The sequence below is a fragment of the Talpa europaea genome (assembly GCF_964194135.1).
Source record: "Talpa europaea genome assembly, chromosome: 7".
In the NCBI taxonomy this organism is placed as follows: Eukaryota; Metazoa; Chordata; class Mammalia; order Eulipotyphla; family Talpidae; genus Talpa; species Talpa europaea.
Genome location: NC_140074.1, coordinates 125,508,609 through 125,532,733, shown reverse-complemented (window position 1 = coordinate 125,532,733; position 24,125 = coordinate 125,508,609). Strand labels below are relative to the sequence as shown.

The 24,125-nt window shown below is 53.1% G+C and overlaps 1 protein-coding gene across 1 annotated transcript in view; it reads left to right on the top strand.

Moving 5' to 3' along the window:
• Nucleotides 1-21,631, top strand: part of PECAM1 (platelet and endothelial cell adhesion molecule 1) — a gene marked incomplete at both ends in the record, with an annotated part of 52,933 nt that extends 31,302 nt beyond the window's left edge. Inside the window, 3 exons of the mRNA XM_084238902.1 lie at nucleotides 6,326-6,382; nucleotides 16,953-16,975; nucleotides 21,602-21,631. Of these exons, the coding sequence (XP_084095028.1) occupies nucleotides 6,326-6,382; nucleotides 16,953-16,975; nucleotides 21,602-21,631 (110 nt within the window). The remainder of the gene's footprint in view (nucleotides 1-6,325; nucleotides 6,383-16,952; nucleotides 16,976-21,601) is intronic.
• Nucleotides 21,632-24,125: the final 2,494 nt, after the last annotated feature.

Genomic DNA, 24,125 nt, shown 5'->3' with positions numbered 1-24,125 from the left:
TGCACTTCCAGACCAGGCTGTGGTGGGAGGGCCCTGGCGGGGCAGGTCTCTTCCTCTTTGTTTCATTGTAAAGCAATTCAGCAAAGGGACCTTTGGCCCCTTCTGGCGGGAAAGCCCAAGACAGCCCCGGAAAGCAAGGAACCAAGAACTAGATAAATAGTGTGAGGTCACAGCACGTGCTCCGGAGGATGGGGGCTAGGGGAGGGCCGGAAAGGAGTGTCTCTTCTGGCTTGGGTGGTCCCAGAAGGCTTATTAGAGGAGTGGCGTTTAAGCTAGGCCACTGGGGCCGCTGAGAAGGTGACCCCGGGGGAGGACGGGTAGGAGGACCCAGGAGACAGGAAGGCCGGTGCAGGGTGGCTTGCGGAAGGGTTTGAGAGGAGATGTGTCTGCACAGAGAGCGGAGGGAGAGGGGGCAGAGGACTGGGGGGTGGGGCACAGGCCTCTGAGGTTCCCTGCATCCTCATCTCAGCAGATCAGGGGGGCTTTGGAAGCCTTTAGGCTGGCCCCTTCTTCCTTCTTTAAAAATGCTTGTGAATGATGGCTTGAAGGGGACACGAATGGACAGGGGGAGACCAGTGTGTGATCAGATGGGGGAGCCACTGTGAGGGATTCTCATGTATTTTGGAAACACATCACAGCATTGCATGAAAAACTTAATGACCAGGGATGGGAAACAGGGTAGCTACAGGGTTGCTACAGGTTGACTGGGGGGCACAGGCTGGTGGGGGGATCTGGCCCCAAGATGAGACCCCAGATCCTGGTGCTCACAAGCAGCCCGGGCGGGCTGTGGAGATGGGACAATAGGCCTTCCCTAGTCCAGTGATGGCCTCCTCGGCCACCTGCATCCTGGGTTCTGCCCAGGAACAGCTGCTTACTTCCTCTTTACAGGGAGTTCAGGCTTGGAAGAAAATTTTACCGAATCCCTTAAGGCGAGAGTCTGTTTCCAGGTGCCCCAAATTCAGAAACATGGCTCTATTTAACAGACCAAGAACTTTATTCCCTGATAAGCAATAGAGAAGGAGCACCCAGAGCTTCAGGGATGGGTCCCTTTTACTTGGGGGACTGGCCTCCTCCCAATTTGCACGTCATGGTTTTGGGTGGAGTCTGGATGGTCATTGCCAGGATGTCTCTTCACGCGCTGGGCTACACTCTGCACAGGTCCCTCCTCTCCCTTCTCCCCTCCTCCCCTTACCCTTGTCCTTGCCCCCTCCCCGCTAGGCACCCAGCCACCATCTTGGGAGTGACCAGGAGGGTCCACTTCTGCGGTTCCGCCTCTCCTAGCTCTCACTCCCCAGCAAAGGCACAGCTTGGTGTAATTATCTACCCCAGAGTTACAAAGTCCCTCCTCTGTTTCATTCTGTTCCTCACCTTGAGGGGCACAGGGCAGAGGTCACTTTTCTTAGATTGCATTTTATTTTGGGGCCTGTGCTTTCAAAAGAACTGGGGTGAGAGGACAGAGGTGCCCAAAGATTTTGAATGTGTGAGGGGGAGCCCCACCGTGCTCCTGACCCTCCAGGCCCTCTGAGCCCCCTAGCACAGTGGTGTGGGGCTCTGGCAGGGACATAGGGACATTCTGAGACCCACCCCCAGCCCCAGCGCCCACTGCCTCTTGGGGTTGCTGGGCCTGATTCCTGGAGTGTTGGGGGTAAGGAAGCTGATGCAGGGAGATGGAACCGGGATTCTTTTTGCTTTTCTTTGGGAATATTTCCACGTTTGTAGCTTCTGGTTTCTTTTTTCTTGCTTGAGGAAGGGAAGAGGTTGGAGGCCTCCTAGGACTTGGTGGAGCAGCACACTGTCTGCCTAACTGTGCAGCTGCTGGGTGCAGCCACTCAAGTCCTCACCTCCTTCCAATTTGAACAGAGGGCCTCAGGAAGAGCTAGAATGATACTTGGGTGGAAATGGTGAGTTTCTAGAGAATTCAAGTTGGCTTCTCTGGACCCTCCTCCTGGCAGCTAAGGGACAGTGGGGGCGGGCAGGCCTGGCCTGTGAGCTCTCCCCCTGCTTTCAGATGAGGGGGCATCACTAGGTGAGGAAAGGGCTTTGCGTGTTCAAGGCCAGTGATGAGACAACTTGGCCTGGTCTCAGCTAACCAGCCTCTGTCCTCAAGGCCTCCCTGTAAGGGCAGGACAGGCCACTGAGCAGCTTTTCTGATCCAGCAGACCAGGTAAAGGAGGAGTCAGAGTCCTCAGTGGTTTTTGCAGGTCCTTAACTGGGATTTACCAGGCACACGGCAGGCCGGGGTGCTGGGGGCCGGGAGGCTGGCAGGCCTCCCAGCCCCCAGCAAGTCTTCACTCTATCTGGGCTCTCCAGCCTTCTCTCTCTCTGGGCTTCTGCTCTGCTTCTCTGCTTCCTTCTTGGCTTCTGCTGGCATCCCCGCGACGCTGCCCTTAAAAGCCCAGTCTCAGCCCAGATGAATCTCATCTACATAGGCCCGCACCCTACTCCAGGTGCCCGCCATCAGGCATGCATTCGGGACCACAGGCTTCCCTCATCTATCCTAATGGCGAGAAGGCAGAAAAGCCTGATAGTTTTACCTTACCCTACACTCCCCCAGCACCGTTGGGGTGGAGGTGGGGGAGGGGACCGCATCCAGCTCTGCCCTGGCTGGTAGCTGACCAAGTGGTCACTTGGGGGTGGAGGAAGGGCAGGAAGGAACTCTCAAGCCCGGTATGCTGCAAGCTTGCTCGCAGGCTAATTGCTGGGAAAACCCCGTGACGTTGAAGCCTGCTGGTGCGCTGTCAACAGGGAAAAAACAGAAGCCAAAATATAGCTCTGTCCGGAAACGCCCCTGACAGCTGAGACAAACAGCCTGCCAGCCTGTTTTAGTCATTAGCAGGCAGCTGCTGCCCAGGGGCAGGAGTGATGAGCCACCGCCCCCCACCTGCCCCCATCTGAGCTGGGCAACCTGGAGGTAGCAGGGAACCACCCGGCAGCAGCAGCTCCAGCGGCTCTGCCACGACGGGCAAAGCAGCCACTGCCCTGGCTGATGTGCAGAGTTGTGCGGTGATGGGGTCCCCAGGTGACCAGGGTGGTCCACAGCTACCCCATATGTGCAGGTGGGCAGGGGAGTTCATAAGGGTCTCCAGACCCCAGAGCCCTGGCTCCAGTCCTTCCCCACTGCTCCCACCTCCCATGGTGGGGCTGACAGGGAGCCCTGGGCCTCCTCTGCCGTGTTTATCCGCTATCACAGCATTGTTGTCCCGCCCGCCCGTCCACACGGGCAGCCTGCAGTCTCACAGGGCACCAGGTCCCGCTCACCTTCTCCTCCGCTGCCCTGCCAGGCACACAGTGGTTTTAGGATCTTACTGAATAAATGACTTGCCTGGGCCTGACATGGAGCAGAGTCCCTTGGGGATGTGGAGGATTTCCCAGAAGATATGGGGATCCCTGAAACTTCCCTCCACACCCCCAAATCTGCTGTTGTGGAGGGAGAGTAGGGTGCTCTGGGCAACTCTGCTGGCCTCTTAGAGAAGGCAGGGTCCCTCCAGGGCCTGGTGTCTCAGCCACTCTTGAGTGCCAGCTCCTCCTCAGCGCCCTTCGGGAGTCACCACAAGGCCTTATGTGAGGCCCTGGCCACACCAGGTACCCCTAGTTCTGCTGTTGGGATCGGAACCAGTCTTTCTTCTGGTGTTCAGGCCCTGACACAGGAACCACCGCCAATCAGTGTGTGACAAATGAATGTGATTTTAATCCTAAAACTAAACACCTCAGGGATCGGGTTGATTAGGCCAAGAACTTCCTGGGGTGGGGGTGAGGGTGGGGATAGAAGGTCTGAGGTAGAGACAGGTACAGGGATGTGGTACCTTCTCTGTCACCTCAGACCCTTCCAACTGCCCCAGGTTGCTGTGCCAGGCCTTGGGTTGGGGGTGCACGAGACTTCCAGCACAGCCCAGAACTCCAGGGGAACAAATACTGTCCAGCATGTTGTGGGCAAGTGTCCCCAAATTGCTGTGTGAGCAGAGGGCCTATGGAACTCCTGGGCACAGGGACGGGGGAGTGCATGAGGGCCTCTGTGCTGGAATGCTGGGGCAGCGCTGGTCCTGGGAAGGGAGGATGAGGAGCAGTGAGGCCGAGAAAAAGGGCCATGCGGGCTGTCCCTGGAGGTGGTGAGTTGAGGGCTTCTCGGTGCAGAATTCAGGGCAGCAGCCTCCTGCCTTGAGGAGACTCCTGGCCTGACCATGCTGGCAGGCAGCTTCCTACCCTGTCTGGAGCTGCTTCCTGAGCCGTAGGAGAGAGCCGGCCATGTGGCTGCAGGGCCTTTTTACAGTGAGGCTTCCAGGACATTCTGCAGGTGAGAGAAGGGAAGCAGCAGGCTCCGATCTGCCTCCTAGGTGTGTCTGTGTCTGTGTGTGCACACACTGGTATGTATGTTTATACACACTGTACATGTGTATGCGATGCATTGTTGTGTCGGACAACGCCACACTGACAAACGGGAGTCGTAGAGCAGGCTACATAATGCAGGATGCTGCTGAAGAGCAAGATCCTGGCCCTTTTATTGACACATGTAATTGGTTGTAAGGAGATTAAGGAGTTTAAAGAAAGGGGAGGGGTTGGCCTCCCTGGTGGCGCAGCGGTTGAGCGCTGGGTTGCGAAGCTGCCCGCGGCCTCTGCGGTGCCGGTTCGATCCCCGGCTGCTCCCCGGCCACCAGAGGAGGGTCCCACATGGCGCGCAGACCTCTCCTGCCTCCCGCTGCTCCCCTCAGCAGTGTACTTCGGTCCTTCTGCCTGCTCTGCTCCCCGCTCTGGCTCTGGTGAATTCTCTCACCCTCCCGCGCTTCTGACTGTACCCAGTGCATGTATAAACAAAACAAACAAACAAATAAATAAAGCATGCCTCTATTAAAAAAAAAAAAAGAAAGGGGAGGGGTCTAGAAGATTAGGGATTGTGAGTCTGCCCTCCAGGCACTTCTTATCTACTTGATGACACACCTTAATCCCCCCTCCCCCATGGTTCTAATCTTTTCAACAAGGTGCTCCACTGATCAGCTTCTGGGGTCCCTTGTCATACATCAGTCCTCGGCCTCCCCCTCCCCACGCCCACCCCCGGCGTTCCCGGTCATACTTCGTGATGTAAAACTCGGGAGTATGTGTTATGCATCGGTCCTCAGCCCCCTGGGCTTTCTGGACATACCTCATGAGGTACATGTTATGCATGGGTCCTCTGCACCCCTAGGCGTTCCGGACATACCTCCTGATGCACAACCTGAAACACAACACCGGGAGGTGTGGTCCAGCTTTGTGCTCTTGTTTGATTTGAAGGACTGAAGGGTTGTGCTTCTGTTCCTAACTGACCGGACCACTTTGACCTAGTTTAGGTGACATAATGGCGGCCGAATAGGCTGCCTAGGAGTAGCAGACCCACAATGCATGTGGACATACTATGAGTGTGTGTGTGTGTGTGCGCGTGTACATCACCTGATGATAAACACAGGGCTTTTTGTCTCCCAAACCCTCGGGTCTCCTCTAGGTGTAATCCACACCCGTCAGTTTATAAGTATCCCCCATGGAACTTTTTTTTTTTTAGAAGCTGGGGTGGAAGGCCACAGAAGATGGGGGTGGGGGGGGGTAGGAGGACTCACCAGAGACAGAGCGGGGAAGCAGAACAGGCAGACTGACTGAAACTCACTGCCAAGGGGAGCAGCGGGCGAGAAAGGAGAGGTCTGCTGTGCCATGTGGGTCACCTCCCCAGCTGGGGATCAAACTTGTGTTGCAGAGGCTGCAGATAGCTTCACAGTGCTGTGTCTTAACCCCTTGTGCCACCAGGGAGGTTCAGGTTCCCCCCCCACACAGAACTCTTAACAAAACACCAACACCAAGATGCACCCAGACAGTTCCCTCACAGGTGGCAGTGAGTCTCAGGTGTTGGCGTTTGAAACCAGCTAACCCAGCAGTCCAGATTTGTGAGCAATGTTCAGGCCTGCTGATCCTTACGTCATAGATGAAGCCTAGGCTCTACCCAGACCTCGGGTCGTTTAGGGGCCAGGGCCCAGCATCCTGGGAGGGGCTGACACGGGGACAGGAGGGCAGGGAGAGGGAAGGGGCCTCTGAGATGGAGGCTGCAGGCCTGTGCTGGGTCCCTCCACCGCAGCCCCCAAGGTTCAGGGTTCCCTTGGCCTTCCAGGCTGGGAGTGATGCTGGGTAGACCTCGAAAGCAAGGAAATGCCAGATTTAGGGGTAACAAGTTTTCTAGATGCTCCTGGAGATGGGTACCCACGGGGTGGCATAGCGGGGTGCAGCCTTGTGGGGGGAGCCTCAGACGTTCTCCAGCGGTGGGATGACTTGGCCCAGAGGCTGCTTCTGACTTGTGCTGCTTCCTCCCCAGGTCTGGAGACGAAGGGCACGGAGACCGTGTACAGCGAAATCCGGAAAACTGACCCTGGTGAGTGAGGGGCCCTTGGCTCATTGGCCTGATCCCCAGAACCATCCAGGGGGGCTTGGGAGTGAGCAGGAAAAGAGGGAACAAAGAAAGCCAAAAAGAGGTGCTACCTCTACCAGAGTTGACTCTCTCCTGCTGTTACAGGGCAAACCCCGATATAAAATGGGGTTGCCTGACTGTGTGTCCTCACCTGGGCACTTAAAGGGGACTTATTAATGCTAAACTGCAGATACACACAAAAGGTTGATAAAAGGTTTATATACAAGGGAAGAGGAAATGGGAAATGAATAACTCAGGGAGAAAAAGAGGGAGATAAGTTTGTAAATGTGTCCTACCCATTTCTGCTGACCTGGAATCCCAATGACCCTCCGAGCTGGCAAAAACCTAGCACACCTCGTGGCCAAGAGGGTGACCCCCCAGCCACATGGCCACTTAAATACCCAAACTGAGAGCCTAGTTGCTTAACTCCGCCCTCAGGTCCTCGCAACCTTCCCTCTGGTGATCATGGGATTTGTAGTTCCCAGTGTCGTGGGGTGGAGTCCACAAAGCCTGTATGGAGTTTGCTCAGGACATCCTTCACCCCTATCGCTACCACCCTGTAAAGCAGCCCTGGGCTAATGCACGATTCATCTGTGGACACGAGGTTCTGCCATAGGCCAGGCGAACCAAACCTCCAGCATCTGCACCCAGCTGACGGGGTGTTGGGCTGAAGCATGTGCTGGCACCGCAGCCTCTGCAGCACGAGTTCAATCCCTGGCCGGCCAGGGAGCTACCCACATGGTGCAGCAGACCTCTCCTGACTTGCCCGCTGCTCCCCTCAGCAGTGTATTTCAGTCAGTCTGCCTGTTCTGTTCCCCATTCTGTCTCTGGTGAGGCCTCTCACCCTCTGCATCTCTGGCCCAGCTCTTGTATGCATAAATAAATAAATCTTTAAAAAAAAAAAAAGAGGAAGGACAGGAAAGCTCTCTGAGCGGAGAGCGGTCCTGCGTAGGTAGCCACCGAGGGGCTGACAAGCAGGGGTTTATATAAGTATAGTGAGGGAGGGGAGGGGGCTGCTGTTGGGTGTCTCGGCGTGTGTCTCTTGCTGATTGGTTGGGACCGTGGGGTCTCCTAGGTTACTGAGGTCCCTGGCCTCTCTTTCCGGAACCAGCTTTGGTGTGTTGCTTTAGCACTGTGTTATTGGATTGGGGGGCACCCTCCTGGTGCCACGATTATTCCACAATCAGGCTGATAAATGGACTTAGGGCACCTGGACTTGGGGTGAGGGAGCACCCTCCTGGTTTCCACTGTTCAGATTGATAAATGGGCTCGGCCGGTGGGGCACCCTCTTCCTGACTAACTACCTGACCCATTCCTAATTCCCTCATTCAAAGCTGCTGAGACATGGAGAGGGGAAGACTTGCCCAAGGTCACAGCCAGCAAGTCCCTGAGAACTGACCCACCTGAAACCAGACCCACCCTGAAACCCTGCCTTTGGTTTTGTTGTAGAGCAACCCCGATACAAAACGGGGTGCCTGACTGTGGGTCCTCACCCGCGCGCTTAAAAGGACTTATCAATGCTCTACTGCAGACACACGTGAAAGGTTAATAAAAGGTTTATTTACAAGGGAAGGGGAAATGAGGAAATATACAGCTCTGGGAGAAAAGCGGGAGACAAAGTTTTAAATGAGTCCTACCCGATCTGCCGATCAGGAACCCCAAAATGGCGCTCTGAGAGCTGGCCGCCAGCCAGGAGCGGTGAAGCCGGGAGGCGAGCGATCGCGAGCCAGAGAGAGTCCTAGGCCCACGTGTTTGGTTTTTTATATCCAACCTGGCTGCCCAACTCCACCCTCAGGTCCCAGCCACCCTCCCCTTGGTGGTGATGGGATTTGTCTTCCCCAATGTCCTGATGGCTTTAGTCTGGAGTGGGGGTGGAGTCCACAAAGCCTGTATGGGATTAACTCAGGACATCACTTCCCCCTAACAATTCTCCCCGGCGCCAAACTGTTGTAGAGCAACCCCGATACAAAACGGGGTGCCTGACTGTGGGTCCTCACCCGCGCGCTTAAAAGGACTTATCAATGCTCTACTGCAGACACACGTGAAAGGTTAATAAAAGGTTTATTTACAAGGGAAGGGAAAATGAGAAAATATACAGCTCTGGGAGAAAAGCGAGAGACAAAGTTTTAAATGAGTCCTACCCGATCTGCCGATCAGGAACCCCAAAATGGCGCTCTGAGAGCTGGCCGCCAGCCAGGAGCGGTGAAGCCGGGAGGCGAGCGATCGCGAGCCAGAGAGAGTCCTAGGCCCACGTGTTTGGTTTTTTATATCCAACCTGGCTGCCCAACTCCACCCTCAGGTCCCAGCCACCCTCCCCTTGGTGGTGATGGGATTTGTCTTCCCCAATATCCTGATGGTTTTAGTCTGGAGTGGGGGTGGAGTCCACAAAGCCTGTATGGGATTAACTCAGGACATCACTTCCCCCTAACAGTTTCAGGGAAGGGAAGGTGGCCTTGCCTGGAGGCTGCAGGGACCCCGTTCAGGAGGCACCTTCTTGCCCCAGACTCAGGGGCCCAGGGTCTGTGATCACCTGAGGCATACATGGCGGTCCTTTCTCGCTTGTGGAAAGGTCACACCCAGCATGCATCCCCAAGTCCCACTAAAGGCAGATGAGCAAGAGCAAATCAGCAATGAGTTACTCAAAGGAGTGGGTGGAACTTGGAGCTTATTTGCATCTTAACAAAGAACAGCACTTTTTTTTTTTTTAAGATTTATTTGTTTATGCATACAAGAGCTGGGGCACAGGCCAGAGATGCAGGGCGTGAGAGGATTCACCAGAGACAGAGCAGGGAACAGAACAGGCAGACTGACCGAAGTACACTCCTGAGGGGAGCAGCGGGCGCGACAGGAGAGGTCTGCTGCACCATGTGGGTAGCTCCCTGGCTGACCAAGGATGCTACAGAGGCTACGGATAACTTCAGAGGTTGCGTCTTAACCCCTGCGCCACCAGGGAGGCCCCCCAAGAACAGCACACTTGTATCGTAGTGACGAGACAAAGGGAAAGGGGTTGCCGGGGCAGAGCCGAGCGCGGGAAGGTACATGCGCAGGGACGCGGATGGCGTAAGGTTTGTGCGGGTCCATCTTGGGGCTGTGGAAGGTCCAGGGGAGAAGGGACTTGGGGCACTTCTCACTCTCAGGAGCTCCTACTTGTAAGGGATAGGGGAGACAAGAAAAGGGAGTCCCAGAAAACCTCTTTCTTCATCCATTGATTCTCATCTGCTCCAACTCTGGGACTCCCCAGGCTGGTTCTTGCTGGAGTCCTCAGTCTGACCTGCTGGGACCCGGCCGTCCCTCTGGCGGGGCTGGGATGAACCAGAGGCCTGTAGGGATGGAGGTGACACAGGGCCCTGCTCTGCTGGGAGACCCCCAAGGGCCTCTCCTGGGGCTGCGTCTCAGCAGCTGTGTGATTTTTTTGTTGTTGTTGTTGTTGACAAGCTGTGTGATTTTAACTAGCATACCTAACCTCTCTGAGACTGGGTTTCTTTATCTGCTAAATGGAGATGGGACTAATGAGAAAAGGGGATGAGATGAGATTAGGGGGCATGATGCTAATTACCCCAAGCACTTAGAGTGAGAATTCAACCCTTTTTAGCAGAAAAGCATAATAGAAACTCAGGCCCTAGAGGGTGGGGTGTCTTCCTCAGGGTGAGCTAAAGTCTGCCATCTCCTGACTCCCAGGTTGGGGTGCTCCCACTGCACCCTATGGGTCAGCTAGGGCTGAGGTCCCTCTATAATCTCTCTTCTAACCTGGTAGCCACCTCCTGCACAGGGGCCGAGGGCAGAGAGGGCCCTGGGTCTTACAACTGAAATCAAAGTGCTGTTGCAAAAGCCAGCTCCCCCTCCTGCCTTGGAGGTTCCCCTTAAGGGTGTTCCTCTTTCTGAACATGCGTGGCTCAGCTGCCAGCAGTGGGCGGGGTGGGGGAGGGTGAGCGCTGCAGGCCTCTGGTGATTCCTTTTCCCTTCAGCTTCCCCTTACTGTCACGGCTGCTGGGCTCTCACTTAACCCTCAGATTCTTCAGAAAGCCAGTGGGGGGCGCTGTTATTATTCCTGCTCTGGAGAGGGGGACATGGCATGCTAGTTACATAATTTGCCCTTTTCCAGCTTCTTTTGGTTTGGTTTGCACTTAGCATCACCTGTATTAGATGATCCCCCTCCGCCTGCTTTAGAAACAGCAGCCTGGTATGATCTGGGTGACCTTGGGTGAGTTCAAGAACCTTGGGAACCTCCCTCTGGCCGAGACCGCAGATAGCTCAGCGCCACCCCTGACCTGATTCTCTAGGCCTGGGAATCTGCGTTGCTAACAAGCTCCCACAGGCTGTGGCCCAGGGCCCCATCCAGAACAACCATTTTCTGGATGTTCTGCATTCTGCTGGATGTTCTCTAGGTTCTGCTCTGGTTCTTCTTTGAAGGGGCAGGGTCTTTCTCATTCCCCAGAAATCCTGGAGGGTTCTTTCAAAGCTGACCAGCGGAGAGAGAGAGAAAGACAGAGACAGAGGGAGAGGGAGAGAGGGAGTGTGTTTTGGGGGAGGAAGGTGACCCATGATAAAACACAGGCCGCGGCGGGAGGCGGTCTCTGGGCGGGCAGCGCAGACAGGGCAGAGCCGAGTCCTGTCCAGCCTCTCCTCTCTCCATCTCCACCTTAACTTCGCCCATCTTCCAAGCAGCAGCCTGTGGGACGGGCTATTCTGGGATATGGCTCACCAGGCGTAGTTCTGGCCCTTAAACCCCCCTTTTCCCCTGAGTGATACAGAGGAAAACTGCTCTTCCAGATAAGCGCAGAGCAGCTGGGGGTGGGGAGGCGCTGCTAGTCCTGGGGCTGCGGGAGAGGCGAGGCATGAGGCTCTCACAGGCTGTGGGCGGCACCGTCTTTGCAATTCTCACTTTAGGCTCTAAGCTCAGCTTCTTTCTTTTTTAACTCATGGTAAAACATTTGCCATTTCAACCTTTCTGGGGGTGCCCATTGCGGCCACAGTAGGCACACTCACAACATTCACAGTCTTCCTCAGCCGCCACCTAGGCGTGTCCCAAACTGAACCCCATTCCCTTAGACACTCACTGCCACTCCCCCAGCCCAGCAGCTCCGTCCCACCTCGTATCTGTGAAATCACAGCATGCAGTGTTGGGAGCTGCCTAGTGAACGGGCTGAATGAATGACTGTAAGTGAAGGCCCTCTGTCCACGCCTTGGCCACCTCAGACCCACCCCCCTGGCATGTTGGTGAGGAGAGGGAGTCACTCACTCTAAGAGTCACTCCTGGGGTCACTTGGAACCAATCCAAACCCTTTACCCTCTTGTAGGGCAGGAAGACCACAGTGCAGGGTTTCTAGGATCCCATGCAGACCGGGTAAAGGAGGAGTCAGAGTCCTCAGTGGTTTTTGACAGGTCTTTTATTGGGGTTCACCAGGCATATGGCAGGCAGGGGTGCTGGGAGGCTGGCAGGCCTCCCAGCCCCCAGCAAGTCTTCACTCTATCTGGGCCCTCTGGTGTTCTCTCTGCTTCTCTGCTCTTCTGTTCGTTCTGCTGCTTCTTGGCTTCTCTTTTGGCTTCTGCTGCTGCTGGCGTCTCTGTGACGCCACCCTTAAAAGCCCAGTCTCAGCCCAGGTGAATCCCATCTACCTATGCCCACACCCTACTCCAGGTGCCCGCCATCAGGCATGCATTCAGGACCGCAAGGATCCATCATCCGTCCTGATGGCGGGAGGGCAGAAAAGCCTGACATTTTTCCTTACCCTACACCTCTCTTGACTCCAGGACCCCAAAACTTTAAGCCCAAGTTTTCCCTTTGAATCTGAATTGTCAGTGATGGAGCCAGTGTTTCTGGTGCATTCCTACTAGCTAGAGGCCAGCCTGGATGGTCTTTGAATGGGAACCTGATGGAAAACTTCCTAAGTAAGCGGTGGAGACATGGGGTTGGTCCCCCTTCTGCCCTTATCAGGTTATATGACTTTTCTCCCACCCCTTACATCTCTCCACCTGGCATTAGTTTTCTCATTAATTCCCAATAAAATGCCCTCATCTGTGTGGAGTTGCCACAGAATGCCCCTCGGGGATGTGTGGATAAAGTCTTGGGGGGAGCAGAGGGGCCTGTAAAATGGGGAGATAGGGAGGGCAAGTCTTCCAACTTAATACCCCACCACTGGGTCATGTCCACGGTCATGCAAGTCTGCTGTTCTCGTTGGAGCCTATTTTGCTGACCTCTTCTTGAGCTAGCGGACACCCCTCTCAGTGGACTCTCAGTCTCAAGCAAGGAAACCTCTTGATCTTTGAGGTTTTCCCCTTTTCAACAGTGTGGTCATCTGTTGCTACATCCCAGGGAGGGGAGGAGAGAGGTTCTCTGGACCATACAAATTATATCAGAAAGAGACAAATGGAGAGGTTCTCAAAGGAGGGAAGGCAAGGCCTGGGATAGAAACAGCACAAGCTGAGAAAGCTTTTGTGTCTCGGGGACCTTCAGCTTTCCCAGTGGAATGGAGAGAACGCTGATCATTTCCTGTAAGCTTAGCACTTGAGAGTTTTAAAAACTCTTATTCCCTAATTATTGGCCTAAGGTTAGGATTTGCAAATCCCAGTCACCCAGTGGAGCTCTAGTTACAGTGTGTGATTTGCTTACCAGAAATGGTAAGGCTGGTTTTATTTTGCTTCTTAATGAGCAGGGATGTAGGTGGTGCTAAGGGGTGGGCCTTTAAAGAAGCAGTTCAGGTTACCGTTTGGTGCCTTTCTCTCTTAACACTTAACTGGAACCCACTTACTCCCCTCCCCTTTGACCTGGAGCTTCAGGCAGAACAGTCTGAGGCCACACACCCTCACTCCCCCAACCCCGCACCCAGCCCTTTAGACCCAGCCCTAAAGACCGGGCCCTCCTGAGGCTGGCTCCCGGCTCTGATGAGCTGGGTGGCAGGGCCACCTGGAGTGGAAAGCCCTTGCCAGCCTCTCCTCATTTGTCATCAGCTTCCTCCTTTTTTCTCACTGGCTCTGACTAATCTTCGGAAAGGTCTGACTTTTCCTTTTCCTCTGCCTTGTTTATCTAGTGTTTGACTAGAACAAGATCCAAAAGAGAAATGATAGCTGAGTAGGGAGCCCTCTAGAAATGTCTGAGTGTCCAGGGCCCCGTGGGCAACTTCACTTTTTTTTTTAAAGATATATTTTATTTATGCATGCAAGAACTGGGGTACAGGCCGGAGGTGTGGGAGATGAGAGGGTTCACCAGAGACAGAGTGGGGAGCAGAACAGGCAGACTGACTGAAATACACTGCTGAGGGGAGCAGCGGGTGAGTCAGGAGAGGTCTGCTGTGTCATGTGGGTAGCTCCCTGGCCAGGGATCGAACTCGTGCTGCAGAGGCTGCAAATAGCTTCATAGCGCTGTGCTTAACCCCTTGTGCCACCAAGGAGGCCCACAACTTCACTCTTTCACTTGGCCTGGTCAAGCTGTGTGAACTCCGTGTGTGTGTTTAGTACAGTTTTATCTTATTTAAGAAAAACAAAAAGTAACAACAAATTTCCCACCACACCCTTTACACCGGCTTCATCCCTTCTTCCACCTCTTCTCCTGTTCTCTTATCCATGTCCACTAGTTTATTTTTATTGTGCTTTGTCAGTTCATCTTTTTGGTTTCCTTCTATCCCCCCCCAGAGAGGAATCGTCATCCAACATTGTCTTTATCTTCCTAGCTCACCTTCACCATGCCCTCAAGATCCTTCCATTTTGCTGAAAATGGCAAAATTTATCTTTCCTGATGGCTGAATAGTTCCCACCACGGTGGACAGGCCACGCCTTCTTGGTCCCGTCCCTTATCGGTGGGCGCTTAGGTTGCTTCGGGGTCTTAGCCATTGTCAACGCTGCCCCAGTGGGCTAGCCAGGAGTGTTTCCACATGAGCTTCGCTCTGAGCCAGCGCTGGATGGGTGACAGTGCTCCAGCTTATCCTGAAAGTGCCCTATGAAATGACTTTCAGGTCATTCAAAGCAAAATCTCTTAACTTATATTTACACTGGATTTGAAAACTGAAGAGTAAAGTGGTTTATTCCAGTCAGCCATGTGGCCAAGCTCTTCCCTAGGAGAGAACTCAGGTCCAGGATGAGAGTCCCACAGCTTCAAGCAGGGGAAACAGGAGATATTTGGTGGTGTCTGGAGACAGTTTTGCTTATCATATTTGGGGTGGGGTGGGGACTGTGCTACCATATCTAATGGGCAGAGGCCAGGGTTGCTGCTAAACATCTTATGATATAGAGGAAACCCTGCCATGAAGAATTACCCAGCCCAGAACGTCAACAGTACCAAAGTTAAGAAACCTTGCTGAGAGGAATCGAGGAAGTCTCGTTCTCCAGCAGGAGAGCTGGCTTTCCCCCTGGATGCCAGTGCTCGAGCTTTGCCTATGCCCACTTCTGGAGGTGCCCAAGCACATCCACCTGGCAGTGCGGCTCTGGAAATAGAGGTCAAGTTCAGCTCCCAACACTGACCTATGTCTTTTGGGCCAGACAGGCCCAACTTCCCATCTGAGTACCTGTTCCTTCGGCCTCCACTCTGCTTTCTCCTTGCCTTCTAGGTGTTTCTTATAGGGGTGCAGATGTATGGTAAGCCAGGAGTGGCTGGTCATCAAGAAAGAGCCAAAGAACAGAGGGTCCCTAAGTCAGGCCCCTCTGGAGGGCCCGTCCCACCCATCCTGTGAGGCCCAGCGGGCACTGCCTGCCCCCAGGGTGGCGTTTCCTGCCCGAGAAGGCAAGAGGGTGAAGAAAAGGAAAACATTCCATGAAAAGAGATGGGTTCTACCCACCAGCTCCTATTTTTGTGTAGTTGCTCCACTACCAAGGAGAAACAGCACTGCCGAGAGCAGAGGCCCAGCCTCCCGGCAGCAACCCCAGCTGATTGGGAATTTGGGCACCTCACATTCACATTGCTTGAGGATCTTTCCCTCTGGCGTCTGATTCCAGAGCCCTTGGGGCTTTGGGAAGCCTGGGGTTCTGTGGGTCCTCCCAGGTCAGATCTGGGGTGGGGGTGGGGGTGCTGCCCAGGGCCCCACTCAATGTGTGGAAGTTTACACAATGGCTGGACTTCGCGGTCGGGCTGATTCATCCATTTGGCCTGGACGCCTGCCTCTGGCCCGGCCAGGACAGAAGGGGCCCCCAAGGAACTTCTGGCCCTGTTCCCTTTAGAGGAGACTCACAATGGGGCTGTGATAAGACAGGGCTCGAGGGGGAAGTGGACTTGTGGAAACAGGATATTTTAAATTAGAGAAAGAAGCAGAGGGGCCGTGACTGCCTCTGTGAGAGAGGAGACTGTCCTGGACACAGGACCTGACTGGAGCTGGGGCGGCGAGGTAGCAACCGAGGTGCTTCGGAGGGCCCTCTCCTGTAAAACCCAGCTCTGGGAAGGCAGAACGACCTTCCTGGCATTCCCTCCGCCACTAGCAAGAACAGCGCCACCCACTTCCCACATGTCTTAGGCCTTCCCCAAGCAGCAGGCGAGGCCGCCATGGTCTCTGTCCTCGGTCTGTGTGCACAGTGGGCTGTTGGGGGCTCCTGCCCATTCAGAAGCTCTGCTGTGAGGGGGAACTGGTTCTGTCCAGGGGAAAAAGCTGTAGCCCTCTCTTGACTTTTGTAATGAAATCATCTCCAGCCAATGCAGGTGGGGACCACTCACCTCAGTGCAGAGTTTCCTGTTCTCATCATTCTTTCTTGTCCCCCGCCATCATCTTCCTGCCATCCTCCTGGGGCCACTTTCACCACCACAGCCTGGCAGGTCCAGCGAGACCGGGCATGCACTCTGGTGAAAGATGGTGTGTCCTCTGGAACAGTTGAATGAGGCTCCCCAGGGACAGGAGAGGGGTGGCTTTGCCCTGCAGACAGCACTTGGTTGGTCTTGCCAAGAGGTTTGGCAGTGCTTATCCCTCCTCCGTCCATCCTGCTCCTAGGAATGGTCAAACCAGTGTGGAGTCTGTTGAGAGCTTTATTCCCAAAGAGGATACTGGCACATTATCTAAAACAGCAAAAACTTGGAAAGAACCTAAATTTTTAAAAGGAGAAACTGGTTAAGTAAACAGTGATACCATCATTTCATGATAATTTTGCAGCCACTAATGATTGTGTTTAAGAAGGTACCAGAAAATGTTTATAAAATTGAGCCATGTGAAAAAGAGGGGATATAAAATGTCAGGTAGTGAATAATTTTGACTTTTTAAAAAATCCTACCCAAAGTAGAAAATAACTGGCAAACGTAAGTATCAACAGGTTTTAAAGATAGGAGCCTGAGACAATTTTTATCTATTACTTTCTACTTTTCTGTAGTTTTCCGTGTTTGCCTAAAACAGCATGGACTAATTTTTTAAAGCTGTTTAAAATTTCAATGAGTTTCCAGATGCTTTATACTCTTGTCATGTGGAGCCAGCTTCCAGGGGAGGCTGTGTGGAGGCTAAGGATGGGGGGAGGGTCTCCTCCTGTACCCCCGACCCCCCCTTAATCTGCCTGCTCTGCCCTGAGATGCTGGGGGGAGCCCAACATGCTCTTTGCGTTGCTCACTTCCACATTATCCTTTGTTTTTCAGATTTCATGGAGAACAGATATTCTGTAAGTACAGAATTCATATACTTTTGTTTAAATAACCCATCCAACAGTGAACTGTTTCCTGACTCACCCAGGTTCTGCTTTCCCACGAATTTTTCCCCATACCAACCTCGTCTCTTTTAGACCAGGAGCTCCTCTGACCAGCCTAGACTGGTGGGAACTTTGTCATCAGACTAGCTGGGTTTTCTGGACCGCTGTGATCTGGAATATTCTCTCCCACTGTTTCCAGCACTGTATCTCAGCCCACAATGAAGGGAAACCTTTAAGTCTCACACCAAAGGATTGGGGACCAAGGGCACTGAGCTCCAAATGAGCAAAGGATCCGTTTGTTCCTGGTCCCCAGGCTCACACTTGGGAAGGGAGGCAGATTTGAGCCTCTGCTTGGGAGGATGGAGAATCTGACAGCTCATCCAATTCTGAGTGTCCAGGCCAGTCACCCTTACACATGAGGTCCTCTCCTGCAGGAGACACCCAAGGTCCTCAATCCAAAATGGGAATCAGACAAGTTATGGCTGTTTAGACAGGAGATAACAGCTACACCAGAGACTGGGAACACAGACGTGAACTGCTTCCTTCCTCCTGGTTAGCTCGCTCACCAAGGAGGGGTTGTTTGGATGGGCCTTGAATGAGTCAGGTTACAGCAGAGCCCAGGTAGAAGGATTAGCAGAGGTGAAGGTGTCACCACAGTTTCAAGTAGTCCAGAAAAGGCAAAGAGGTAACAGTGGCAAGGGGCTGGGGAGATAAGAAGGGCTTACATGTGAAGGAAGCGAAGGCCTCAGTTATGAGGTTTTATTCTGCAAAAAATTAGGGAATTTAAGAAGTTTCTGTTGGGCAGATGGGAATGTTTAAAAGAAATCCAGAGTTCTAAGTTGGGGTTTTGCAAAGACCTGTCTCGCCTCTCCTACTCCCCAGCTTTTTAGGAGCTCCCTGGCAGCACAGGAGTTCACTTGGTGTCTGATACCTTAAGGAAGGAGGGATTGGCCTCATGAACTGCTGCTTTAAGGTCTGGAAAGAACTTTTTGCAAGATTGCTGGTAGCTCTTGCAACAGGCCCTCTGGCTTCCTTTGTTTTGCCTAAGCCTGGATTCTTGTAAAACAGAGCTCATTATACTTTTGACAGACAGGAAGTCACTGACATTCTTTTTATGGAGGACTGCTATCATTTAAGGGAAAGAGAAATGAAATGAGTGTCTTTTTCTAGCTTAAATCCAAGCCAACTCCTAAACCAGAGACAGTTGAGTGGCAGGGCAGGGAGCCAGATGTATAGATGAAAAAACCGAGGCCTGAGCGGGTCGAACAGTTTGTCCAGCTGGCTGCTGGCAGCGCCAGGACTAGGACCCAAGTCTCCAGACTCCCTGGGCAGCCCAAAAAATCATGTCACTGCCTTAGCCATCAAGACCTGGAAACAGTAGCAAGTGCCGGCTTTGCTTCCTGCACAGTGTGGAACCCGAAATAAAGAGAAGTTCTGCTTCGAGAAACACGGCTGTGTCCACCCAGGCAGGTCGCCTGGAGCTACAGGCCTTGTTTACTTTGTCTTCAGGCCAAATGGTCTCACTGGACAAAGGCTCTGAGCTCTAGGAGATGGAGTTTTCCCTTTCCCCTGGCCCCTGTGCCCTGCAGTCTGCTCCCAGGAGCATCCTGGGAGCTCCCCCTATTAGACCTCCCCACACAAGAATTAAGCTGTTTGGCGGGAGCATGGGGACTCCCGCCCTGTGGGGAAAGGGATTTTGAATCTTTAAGCGGTTGCATTTTGTTTATAAGAGAAGCAGGTATAGTTTCCCTAATAATCAGGTAGTGAGGGTCAGGAGAAAATTAATTGAATTGCCTAGCAGGGAAATGGGAGGGGATTTCCTTCCTGAAATCAAACCTGGCGATCATTCCCTCTTGTTTAATGGCCGTTGCTTCTGAAAACATATTGGAGGAAATATCTTAACAATGAGATAGTCACTTAGCCAAATACTAATTTAGTATTGTTTGACTTGCTTCAATGGCACATTCTGACTTCATTTTTCCTCTGCCATTTTTGCCTTGTTTATCAATCGTGTTTGTGAGCCATGCAGACAGATAACAAGAAAGAGAACACCCTGTTCTTGCAGGGGTGAATCTGGACCTGCATAGGTCTGGGATCTTGGAGAGAAACTTGTCTTCTTACTGAAAAAAGGTGACTCCTCCCCTTCTGGGAGCCAGCGGGCAATGAGGTGCAATGCGAAGTGCCCAGGAGCTGGGACCCCGGCCTGAGTGAAAGTCCAGCTGGCCAGCCTGGTTTGGGTGGTCCTGTCTTCCTCAAGCCTAAGCTCCCCCATCTGCAGGACAAGGGTGGTGACACAGTAGCGTCTTGTAGGATTGCCTGAAGCGTTAAATGAGACACGCGTGTGCCAAGTTCTCTGTCCCCTCCCTGCGGCCACCTAAAAACTAGTTGACGATCTATTTTAAAACTCTTTTCTTCAGACCCTTTGGGAGTATGGATAGGAGATTTTCTTCACTTGGCCCTGAAATACCCAGTCACAGGAGGGGACTCAAGGAGTAACTTACCCAAAGCCCAGGATTCAGCCACAGCCAGTCTTTGGCTTGGGAATCCGAGACCCACATTAAAACTTTGCTTCCCCTAATTGCCCATGTGCTAGTTGTGTTACTATGAGCAGATGGCCTAATCCCGCTGAGCCTCAGTTTCCTCATCTGTTAATTGGAGGTCATGAAACCCCCTCCCCTGGTTGTTGCAAGGATGAAATGAGCCCCTAGCATAGACCAGGCCTGTTGGAAGTGTTCTAGGGTGCACTTTCTAGAAGCAGGAAGGAGAAATCCTGGGGGTGAGAAACAGAGTGACCTTTGAGGGCTCACACACCATGTTCTGGCCAGAAAGCGGGGAAGCGGGGGGAAGGGACTTTATGGCTATAACTAGGCTGCTGATGGCTGGTCCCTGATTTAAGCACAGGTCCTGGATATAAGTGTTTTAACCTTTACTTCAAAATCCCCAAAGCCCAGTTGAGAGTGGCCCAGCCCTTCCTGTCTGTGGGGCAGATCCTGCAGCAGCTCCCTGAGCACTGGATTCCTCCCGAGAGAGAGAGGAGGTCTGGGGAGGTCTTGGTCTGGGGCCTGCAAAAGACTGGCCATGAGCCGAGGAAGTGGGGCGAGGGTAGCTGCCAGGGCTGGCAGGCCTCCAGTCCTCTGGGGCCCACACAGTTCTTGGCCCGCCTGCCGGGTCTCTCCTGGCAGGGAGGAGCTGAGCCTGGACCCTCCACCTGGAGCCCCTAGGGCCTGCATCCTGTTCCAAGAGGCAACTCAGATCCAGCAGCGCCAGAACAAGAGAAACTGTCAGCCACCCTTGGGTAGCCAGCCAGTCCAGTGGCCGGCTCCCCAATACCTGGGCCAATCCTCACAGCTTCTCCTGCCCTTGCCTCCCCAAGTTCCACCAGCAGCAGGGCGCCTGGAGCTCACAGAGTGTGCAGGGCAATGGGCTCAGATCCTGTCTGCTCTTTGGCCCCCCTCTGCTCCTGCATTTCCGATACCCTCCACTCTTTCACCCCTGTGCTCCATCCATTTGTCAAAATCCACTCCACCTTTGAGGCCGGCTCCTGAGTGACTTCTCCGGAGTCTTCCGTGACCCCTCGTTGCCTGGCTAGGGTCCCCTAACCACCTCTAAACAGCTTCCCAGCTTGTGGGGGTCTCTTCCACCTTCTACTTCCGGCACCCTTGTTCGCCAACAATTGATGACTTATAAAATTTTCCGTGGCAGCTCCTGGCATCCTCTGATAGATAACAGTGACCGGGTGAGAGGGAGGTCCAGCCCCTGATGGATGGACACAAACACCTTATGGACAAAATTTTGGACACGATAGCACAGGGGACTGTTTGTTTGTTTTTATGGTAGTAAAAATAAACACAGCATGAGATTTACTATTTTTACCCTTTTAAAGTGTACAATTCAGTAGCATTAAGTTCAACAGCCATCATCACCATCCAGCCGTAGAATCTTTTCATCATTCCAGAGACTCTGCCCCCCTAAACTCTACCCCACACTGCCCCCCTCCCCGCCCCCATTCCTGGCACCCACTGTTCTGGTTTCTGCCTCTGAGTTTGACTGCTCTGGGCGCCTGGAACCGCACAGTATGTGTTCAGTTTGTGTCTGGCTCATTTCACTTAGCATAATGTCTTTAAGGTTTAATCTCTTCAAATGTATCAGAATTTCATTCCTTTTGAAGGCAGAATCATAGCATTTTGAAACATGCAATTAGACCATTAGAGTTCAGTTCTTCATTTTATTAATTAAAAAAAAAAAACGGACCTAGAGAAGCTACCTCCCCTATTAGAGGCAGAACTGGAGCAAAAAACCCAGGTCTCTCTTAACTTGATTCCTTTTCCTCTGTGGGTGGTCATGGTGCCGAGAGACTCAGTACTGTGTGCCTTATGGGTGCTGGGTGAAGCTGGTTGATGGCCTGATGTGCGTCTTGCACATGGGGCGTTGAGGCTGCAAGCTGTACGGAGCAGGCATTCAGGGAAGGGAGGTGCCAGTGTGGGCAGGAGCTGCCTCCCACCGGGGTGGGGGTACCAGCCCTCACGGGGCTGCAGCTGCAGAGTTTTCTTCTTCAGTCCTGGGGGTGTGACCATCGCTTGTCTCATCTCTTATCACCAGAGAACGGAAGGCTCCCTTGATGGAACTTAGGACTTCGAGGACAGAGGCTCGTCCCTGGGAGGACAGGCACGTTCCAAGAGGAGGAGATGATTCCCATATTCCAAGAACTCTGTGCGCTTATTTATGAGCCTGCCCCACTCCCACTGAACATAGTGATTCCTCAGGCCAAGCCACCAGTTCCTAAATCCCTCCTCCCGCATGTGCGGGCTGCAGGAGAAACCAAGGGGCTGGTTCATTTCCCACGCGACCCGCCGTCCACCAAGGCGGAGTGTCCTCAGGAGTGGTGAGTGCCAGAAGGAGGTTCAGGGTCATCAGGCCATTGGGATATTTTGAAACTTGAATGTTTTGTCTTGTACAGAGATCAGGAACTTTTCCAAGTACCCTCATACACAGAAACCTGTTCTTGTTGGGTCTGTCCTTCCAGCGAGGGAACTCCCTCAGGGACTGGTCTCTCTCTCTCTGTCTTTGGCCCTTCAAGGGCCTGTGGTTCACGGCGCTAGTCACGCAGCTGCCCCCCTGTCCCCTCCATGACCTTGACCTCCACAAATGGGAACACAGAGCTGTTTGGGAGCAACATCTTGGAGATGCAACTTGAAGACAAGGCTCATCCGTTCCGGGCAAGGCACCAGACAGAAAATGAAGTGGACAAAGCGCAGATGTTCTTCAGCTGTTTCCTATACCCTTTCTTTCTTTTCCTCTACTCTGCTGCAGGCTGGAAGACAGGAAGATGGTTGCCTACAGCAAATATTTTTAATAGAAAAATCAAATGCTTATTTTTCTTACTAATTTTTTTTTTTATTTATTCCTTGCTAAGGAAGTGGTCTCCTGAGGTCTTATGATGTTTCTGATTGTGTCTTGAGGCGGGGGTGGAGGGGCTGTGGCCATTCTGCTGTGGAATTTCATGAGAGCACCTACCGGAAGCCCCTGGCCCCAGCTGCCTCAGTGACACAGCTGTGGGGTGTTGTATTAAATAAATTTGATCTTTACTCTTCACAGACCTGTGAAATGTCATCTTCTGACAGGCTACACACACAGAGGGTATCTGCAGTGTTCGAGGGGCCTCAGGCTCTCTGGAGGCAGAGAGGACCAAGCAATCTCCCCAGCAGGCAATCCCACAGGCCAAGGCCTAGTGGTCTCCTGGACTCAGGCCCCCAGGGAGTCTGAGCTGTAAACACTGAATCATGAATACCAGGCTGCTCCTTCATGCTGGCTTCCCAACCCCAGACCCCAAGCCTGTCCCTGGTAGAGGTTGTCAGGCTGAGCCAAAGACACCCAAATAAGGACATTCCAGCATGCCCAGTTAAATATGAATTTTGGATCAACAGCCAGTCATTTGGGGGCATAAGTATGTCTCCTGTAATGTTTGGGACTTATACTAGAAAAGTATTCATGTATCTGAAATTCAAATTTAATTGGGCCTCCTCTTTAATCCAACAACAGTGGCAAAGCTCCCTCCTGCAGCCACCCCCAAGGCCTCAGGACCCACCCTCTCCGCAGCCTCCCCAGACCTCTGCCCCGGATCACCACTGGGCGGAGGAGAGCCGAGGGTGTCCTAGCCAGGTTCTAGCTGCAGAAACAATGGAGCTGTTTAACCTCCAAGCCTCAGATTCATGTCTCAAACAGGAGATGAGACTTATGGTTCTGAGCATTTGGAGGATAAAAGCCTCAGGCTCCCACGCACGGCACGCACGAAGTTCTACAGAGAAATGTTAATATGGTTTCCAGGTCTCAGGCCATGGACTCAGGATGGAGGCAAAAGAGTAGATGACCCCTAATGACCTTCGCGTCTGCTGCTCTGTGCATCTTGATCTGGGGAGAGCCCAGAGGTGTCAGCTCAGATCCTTGCTGCTGCTGGAATAAGGTCACTGCCCAGAGACTGGGAAGACCCTGTCTTATTTGTGGGGCGTAAATGGACTTCTCATTATTTTTGCCGTCTGCCTGTGTTTCTGAGTAGGACAGCAAACACATAGATGTCACTGTAGATGTAATGCTTAAAACTCTCCAAACATTGGGTCCTGGCTTCAGCTGTCCTAATCAGCTGTCATAGCCAAACGTCTGTATCTGAGCTCATTGCTTAACTGGACATCTGGTCACCATCGCCGGGAACGGCCGGGTTCTGGGCCGCAGAACTGGCGACTTAGAGCTCCCTCTGGTGTCCTGACATTGTAACAGGTCACTGGAGGCCTTAAAATGCTCCTTGGCCAACACGCGGTGGAATTTTTTCCCTCTTTGGACAGTTGCCAGAGGCCGGTGGCCTGTGCGAGTGTCCCTTGGCATGAACTCATGAACTGAACTCTTGCTCCTTGACGTGAACCCAAGATGGGCTCAGCGACACCAAGGTCATTCGTCACGCAAGCAGTGGTTTTCCACCAGGACGGTTTTGCCTCCCCGGCTCCCAGGGCAGTGTCTGGAGACATTTTTCACTGTCATAACTGGGTGGGTGGATTGAAGTCAGGGATGCTGCTAAATACAATGCCCGGGTCAGCACCTGACAAAGACTCTCCAGCCCCAAGATGCCAGTGGG